This window comes from Pagrus pagrus (assembly GCF_965226575.1).
Source record: "Pagrus pagrus genome assembly, chromosome: 15".
Lineage (NCBI taxonomy): Eukaryota > Metazoa > Chordata > Actinopteri > Spariformes > Sparidae > Pagrus > Pagrus pagrus.
The window spans coordinates 9,484,092-9,491,655 of record NC_140199.1 but is presented as its reverse complement, the minus strand read 5'-3'; the positions used below and the strand labels follow the sequence as shown (position 1 = coordinate 9,491,655).

Below are 7,564 nucleotides of genomic sequence, written 5' to 3'. Positions count from 1 at the left end.
TGAATGTTAGGATTTGTACCACCCTGCTGTTAGAGTTTAGTAAAAAATCTGCATAATTGAATAGTATCTATTGTACGATTTTAGATTTTTTTATGTCACACATGAATGTGCACTTTCCTTACTAATAGCATCAAATTACTCCACTAAATCCCCATTCTCTGAGTAGAAACCGGCAGTGCTCGAGCATTAAAATCTTTGACAGTTTATGATAAAAGAACCAGGCTTCCTTTCAAGAGAAAACCTTTTGCACTCCATCTCCCGTTTCAAAGTTAATGACAGTGTCACGTTACTCCCTTCGCTTGGCAGGCTGTTATCCACCCATTGTCTCTGAGGCGCGTAACCTCATTAGCAAGTGGAGTATACGCAAGGTGTACAGAGGCAGCATGGTTTGTAATAATAGAGATAAATAACGACGCTTGGTTTAATTTATTCAACAGGAAGAGAAAAGTGTCTGCTTTGAGACATTTACTGTCAAGGATAAGGCATTCAAGTCAGATCCAAGTCTATCTCACATCTCATGTTTTGTCTAAATACATTGTGGACAACTGTCATCTTAGTACATCTTGGCAACTTGAAGTCCTTAAAGCAGCATTTTAGGGGCCTCGACAGTGGTTGAATCTTGGTGAAAGAGCCCCCATGAGTTAGAATTAAGAGCGGTGCTCTTAAAAATATAAAAACATCAGACAAAACTATCTTTGTTTCACAATCATACTTTATTTCCACAGAAATACAACCAGTAGACAGTGAAAACATGGAAAACAAACCAAGAATGAGGTTTCTCTTTCATCTTGAACTTGAGATCAGCAGCACACAGTTTGTGTGTGAGCTTTGGCGAGGGTCTACAATCCAGATCAATGAAAAGCACTGACTTTGAGAGAGGTACTTCCCGCTGTAGGATCAGTGCTTTCCACCTGCGGCCTTTCATTGATGGCACAGCAGCGTCCTCGCTCTGATCTGTAATATTTCGCCTTAGACCTACAGGTATTCACTTGAGATTATTGGTCTAACATGCGAGCAACTCTGGCGGAAACAACTTATTAAAGAAAACTGGTTACAAAGCTCCAACAGAAGACCAGCCAAAACACCTTCCTCTGACTTTTGGTTCCACCTTTGTTGCTGTCTCACATCTTAGAAAAATATGTTTTTGCAAACAGAGACACACAAAAAAAAAAAAAAGAATCAAGAAATCATAACTGATAGTGTAAAACCAGATGGATGCTTTGTGGCTTTTAAATCCAGTTTAATGTTCATACAGCATCAACAACTAACATCATTTAAAGTGCTTCAGATTAGAATTTAAAAAAAAGCTTAATTTGCTCTTTTTCATTTGCATAAAAAGGTCGCCAGAAATATAGTGTAGCGATCCCTCGTCTTTTTGCTTCAAACAATATTGCACAGTGTACTGGAGACAGTGCTGAACAGGTGAAAGCAGCTGATACTGGTCATTATTTAGCCATCAACACAGTGACCTTGCATATTTTAGTACGATAATATGAACAGCTACGATGTGGTGCTTTATCTGCCAACACTTTAAATTCAGCTTTAATGAAAATAACCGATAGTTAGTGGTGGATATGAGAACATCAGTGGACTGTACCGTGTCTGCTGCTGCTTGGACAACAAAGACACTTAAACACAGGTCAAGTATAAGAGTAGAGGTATATTTGCAGTTTCAAGCTTTGCAGTTTACTTTAAATCTATCAACAGGAGCATGCATTGTAGAGATGCACAATTCATCAAAATAACACAATTGCAAAGGGCGATCGCATAGTTCTGCAGGGATTCCCCTTGTTGTTTTTCAGTGGAAATTACATGTGTGACAGAGAAATTACCATCCCCACTAATCTTGAACCACATCACAGTCCTCATAAATGTAAGAATGACTGCAATTTTTTTTTTACCATATTGTGAATCCGTACAAATGCTCCTGATGATGGTTTTAAACCTGCGTTAAGTGATTTCTGGGGACTCTGGAGCAGCAGAAACAAGCTGTAAAACATACATATTATCACCTTGGCAGTAGCTTGCAGTATGTACTCATTCAACAGATAGGTAGCAGCATAAGAACTCATTCGGAGTCATGTTTGTGTTCACCTGAACAATATAAGTCAAATATTTCCTCTCCTTTTAGCTCTGCTTTTGGTCTCCACTAACTTCAAAGAGACTTTTTGCTGCTAAACGCTTCACCATGCTCACCCGCAAGTCACCACCTTTATTAGTGTCTGCTGGGTTTATCATTTTAGTATCTAGAAACAATGTTAATGTTAGTGAACCAAAACAGTGGGAGCTGAAGTTGTGGCCTGAAAAACCAAAACAATGAGCTTAAAGGCGCTAAGGTGGGTGATGAGTATCCAGTATCTGTGGGTTTATCACTACAAGTAACTCCCTTTACATACAGTATATGTACATGGTGATTTTGATCCATTGCTACGATGCAGATTACAGTTTCTTTCAAGTAAAAATGAAAGCTTGAAACAGCGAACATACCTATTTTGCAGTAACCCTACTTTATCTTGTAAATATCAGTGGATTACCTTGTCACGAGTCAAGTCATGTGTCTCAGTTGATGTGCATTTGCATTATATCGCAAGAAAAACCTCTTCATAGATAGATCATGTGTACTCTCCGCTGAAATGCAGTCCGCTCAGAGTGTTATCAAACATCCTGGCCCCTTTGGTAACACTTTTCCTCTTGTGCAATGCAGCTTAATAATTTGTTCTCTCAAACTAAAGTGAGTCAACAGCAACCTGCATTAGAATTGATCGAAGTTGCTGCAGAGAGTTTTCAGCCCAGTTGTGGTTTTGTTATAGCACGGCTAGCAAGAGTGATTGGCTTGACTGCTAAACTGAGCAGGGACATTGATTTGGAGATGGGGAATACAGCACAGGGAGAGAAGGATGGCACTACCCTGCTTTCCCTGGCATGCGTTTGCCTTTGGCCTGTGGGCAGACACATCTCTTTTTCTTTCTCTCTCTCTCTCTCGCACACACACACATACACGAACACACACACACTCTTCCGAGAGAGAAACACTGGCAGCCAGAGGTGTCTGGAGACGCACATACACACATACAAAAACACACACAGCGGGCAACATTGATTTCCTGTTTGGCATTACTAAGCAGTGAGTGACACAGCTGAGGGGATGGGGCTATTCTCTGGACCACAGTGCAAACAAACAAACATGCTATGTATTCTGACCCGCTCTCCTCTCTTATACACATCCTTCACAACATTTTATAGACAAACACTCATGAGCAGGAACGTCTGCCAGAAACAGCTCATCCTGATCAAAGCGTCTTCACCATTTCATCTCGACATCTCGAATCCGTTGCTCTCTCCTCCTGCCCCGTCTCATTGTCTCTCTCTGTGAATCTCTCTCATCCCCCGTATGTTGCTTTCTGTCTCTGTTTCCGTTTTCATTAAAAGAAATGGGTTTTTTTTCTTGGCTTCACACGGCAGCGGTGTTGACTGCTTGGCGGGCTCGGCACAATGTCGAACCATCCAGCAGGTAAACATGTTTTATCAGCCACATGGATCCACACAAGACTCTGCCCATTTCCAAGGTAATCTAGATTCGGCCTTCTTCCTTTGGCTACGGCGGACAGATGAATCAGGGTGTACTCGGAGAGCTCATTTTGTCTGAGCTAGCAAAACAACACAAACACACCTTTATGCACTTTCTTTAGAAGTGTGTGCGCATGTAGGTCCTCTTGTGTGGCTTCACCGGGAAGTGAGAACTGATGTATGTGTTCCCTCTGAGTTTCGTGTCTCTTCGAGTTTTGTCAGAGTTCCCGTGCATGTGTGTCCATGTAGCTTGTGTGTCTGTCCGGATGTGTGTGCGTGTGAGTGTCTCTCTCTCTCTCTGTCTAACTCTGTCTATGTAGGGTGCATTATTGGACGCAGTAGACCGGACAGTGCCAGAGGCGTACACCAAGCGGTCACGCGGCGTGACAGAGAAGAGAGCAGAGTTGCTGTCAGAAGGCCTTTTTAACACACTGCTGCTCTCCGTTCGGGGACATTTCGGGAGCGTTTGACTGCAAAAAGGGCTCCGCAAAGGAGAGATAAACACAATTCTCCAAAACTCCCACAGAAACACCACTAAAGCCCCGAAGGCTCCCTACCTGAAAATACCGCGCTAATACCTTTGATGTTCCCGAAGAGATGTGCAAGAGAGCGAGAGGAGAGAGACGTTTGGGTGGGGGTGTGGGGGCGACAGCTCAGACACTCAAACACACACACACACACACACACACACACACCAGGCAGCAGCTTCACACGTCTAATGAATGCCTGTTAGTTGATGTTTCCATGTGTCAGTGGGTTATTGAGGGAGAATGATCAAAATAGTCAGTGTAGACTGTACACGTGTCCCTCTTGGACAGGTTATTTAATTGACTCCCACTCTCTTTTAACTTGTTATGTTTTCTTAAATCACATTATGATGCCGTCAAATGAGGCAGATCGCCGTTTTAAGTTTTAGTGAAAAAACATCATTGTAACTAATTTGTTTGCACTGGAAATATGTGACATTTCCGTCTTCACCTGTCACGTTTTCACTTGTTATGTTTTCACCTGTATCCATTTGTTTGTTGGTTGGTTAATCAGCAAGGTTATACAAAATCTACAGAACAGATTTCCACGTAGCTTGGAAGAAGGATGGGTCTTGGCCAAGAATAGACCCCATTAACTTTTGGTAGGGATCCCTATAAAGAGACTGATCCAGGAGTTTCTTTAACATTTCGACATTTTCATTTATTTCTCAAGGAATAATGCATGAAACCTGCTGAAAAAAAACCCTGAACTCTACCGAGTGCCATTCTAGGTGTGACTTAGGCTTGAACTGAAACAAGTTAAGAAAAGAAATAAATACGTTTTTATAAAGTTAATTGTTTTTGTTTGAGTTAATTTCACTGAATATCAACAGGTTAGATAAATTGGCATTATTATATCATTATTAGACAGGTACCTCTCTTTATAAAGGACACTGGGATACTTGACACTTTACTTGGCTTGACACTTAACTGAGGACTCCACTTGACCTAACACAACCTGTGACCTGACTTGACCTGCCCAAGAAAAAATGACTCGGGGAAAAAAATGAATGTGAAATTAGATTTATCACATGCTGTCTCCTCTCTCTCATCATACTTTCTTTTACCCTACATTGTTTTCTAAAAATGCACAAAGTAACCCGAGTACTTTGTGTATATTTGCACCTGGATGAGTGAGCCTACATTGTACCTGAGCACACTTAAGTGCTGAGATTTTCTGCTACATTATGAAAGCTAATTCCTCCCTTGCGTAATGTTTCTCCTAATTATATCTCTAGCACCAGCATGGTATTCTTTTATAAAAGCCTATACTTACATCTCAGCTGCTTATACACAGGAGGTCTGCGACCCCTTTTGCTAATATGTGCAGGGGTCAAAAATTCATTCAGGATGCAAGTGTGGCAAAATGAACTACATACATATACACCTCCAGTGTGGCGCTGCTTTCCACTTTGTCCCTCACCTCCATGTCTCTCATCTCTCACATTCACACACGCACACACACTCACATTTACACAAACATATATTTTCATTCTCGCTGTGACAGCTCCAGAGCACTTTGACGAATTTGCTTTCCAGTCTCTAGCCTCCATTCCACTTCTACTGCTATTTTTTTTTTCTTTCCTTCCCACTTCTTGTTTTTGCCTCCATCTTCCCCGGAGCCTTCTATTACGCTGCAAAGGTCGCATTCATATCACCTCCACGTTTAAAACCAAAAGCACCTGTGTGTCAGAGGGCACAGCTGTGTGAGGACAAGTGAACTTTAACTTCAAGATGTGATAATAGCCAGCGGGTACTACAAAAGACGATGACTTCTCTGAATGGTAACACTTTTTTCTTGCATCAGCAGCATTCACGTGCATGGGCAAGGGTAGTAAACTGGACATGTATACATTCCTTCTTCCTAAATTCCCTCTTAATTCGAAAACTGTCATAAGCTCCTTAGTCAGTCGATCGAAAAGTCAGGTGGGAGGTGAAGATGCTAATTTAGAAACAATACAGCCGTCACAATACCAATGTCAACGACACAGGCAGTCCCTGAATGGTCCGTGTAGTTTAATGAGCTTAGTGTGTGCTCCTTTGACACTCAAACACTAAAACAATCACACTGTTATTATGGCTGGGGAGAGAAGAGGATGAATATAAATGTCAGAGTGATTCCAGTTTGAAGTTTTGATGGCTGGTTTTCAGCTCCTCAGGGAATCTTTGGCTTGGGGAGGCATGAGCGACTCAAAGGGATCAGGATCTTGGCTGACCCAGGGTCTCTTAGTGTCCCCTGGTTGGGTTCCTCCAGGCTGGACTTGGTGCCCTGTTGATCCCTGCAAGGCTCTGATGCTCTGCGAGGCTGAAGCAGCGAAGTGCGACAAAGACTTCGAGGCTGCACCTGGGGTCCGGCATTAAAGCAGGGAAGGCCTCGAGACGGAGGTGGCAGCTGCTTGGTCCGATTCGCCAGCGGCCCTAAGGAACACCTCGGCTTCAGAGAGGCAAAGCCACCGGCGCCGCCTGGCTTGAGTGCAGGGAGAGACACGCGCTTGTGAAGACGAGGAGGCTGCAGCATGCGAGGGCAAGTCGAACCGTCGGCTCCAGGGGTGACAGAGTTCTGCAGTGTTGCAGCGGGAGCTCTCCACTCATGCTGTGCTGTAGACTGAGCTGCTGATGCTGGACTGTCTCTGGCATTTACCACCTGTGGAGCCCTAGAGCCTGGGCGGTGCAGGTGGGTGCAGAGGAGATGACTCTGCTTGTCGGGGTCTGCAGGCCCGGCCATAAGGTCTTCAAGAGGACAATCAGCATCTGTATTGGTTCCTTCCTCTGGTCTAGTTCTTGTGAGATCACTGTGGCCCTCTGTGGGGGGAGTTTTTACTAGTTTTCCCTGGTGGAGGTGCTCGCTGGGGCAGGGGTTGAAAGGCTGTAGTATTTGAGGCTGCAGAGAGGAAGAAAGAAAAGCTATATTAGTAAGAGATTAAAACAGAAGAGTCAGTGTATAATTAGGCAGGACTTGTTTTGTGTTTCAGAAATGGCTGGTCCTTTGATCCATGTGGAATATTTTGCAGCCACAAGGGAAAGCCCGTATCAAAAAGCCAACTGAAAATTCTGCCTTTCTTTGACTTGTTTATTTACTATTTAAAATCAGACCCCGTTTCCATCGCCAGCTGCTGAACCATCCCTAGAATGCGAAAGGCAAAGTCACAGAGGAAGCCCTGATTCAGCATTTAAAAACAAGCAGAGGAGAAAACCTTGCCATTTGAGCGCTCGGAATCTACTGAAGAAATCTTTGAGTCATTTTGTGATTGCTGCTGCAGAGCCTTAAAACATTCAAACTGAGAGCGGCGATGCCTGCTGCCAGTGTAAGAGCGTGCTGAGCTGTAAACCACATGGAATTTAGACCAACCATGGTGTTGTCCTCCACCAGGGGACATATAAAAGGTGTGAACACAAAATCGTGAACACCTGTACAATGTAATGCAACCCTACATCATCCCAGAAACAATTACTGTTTTAGTGAAGCTCAT

At 43.3% G+C, this 7,564-nt stretch overlaps 1 protein-coding gene across 2 annotated transcripts in view; it reads right to left on the bottom strand.

Annotated features, from left to right (window-relative positions):
* Positions 1–4,726: 4,726 nt before the first annotated feature.
* Positions 4,727–7,564, bottom strand: part of ccser2a (coiled-coil serine-rich protein 2a) — a 55,624-nt gene continuing 52,786 nt past the window's right edge. Inside the window, exon 10 of one of the 2 annotated variants that reach the window (XM_084376081.1) lies at positions 4,727–6,975. In XM_084376081.1, coding sequence (XP_084232207.1) covers positions 6,250–6,975 — 726 coding nt within the window. In that variant the 3' untranslated portion in view covers positions 4,727–6,249. The remainder of the gene's footprint in view (positions 6,976–7,564) is intronic. The other variant, XM_084376082.1, reaches the window with a different exon arrangement.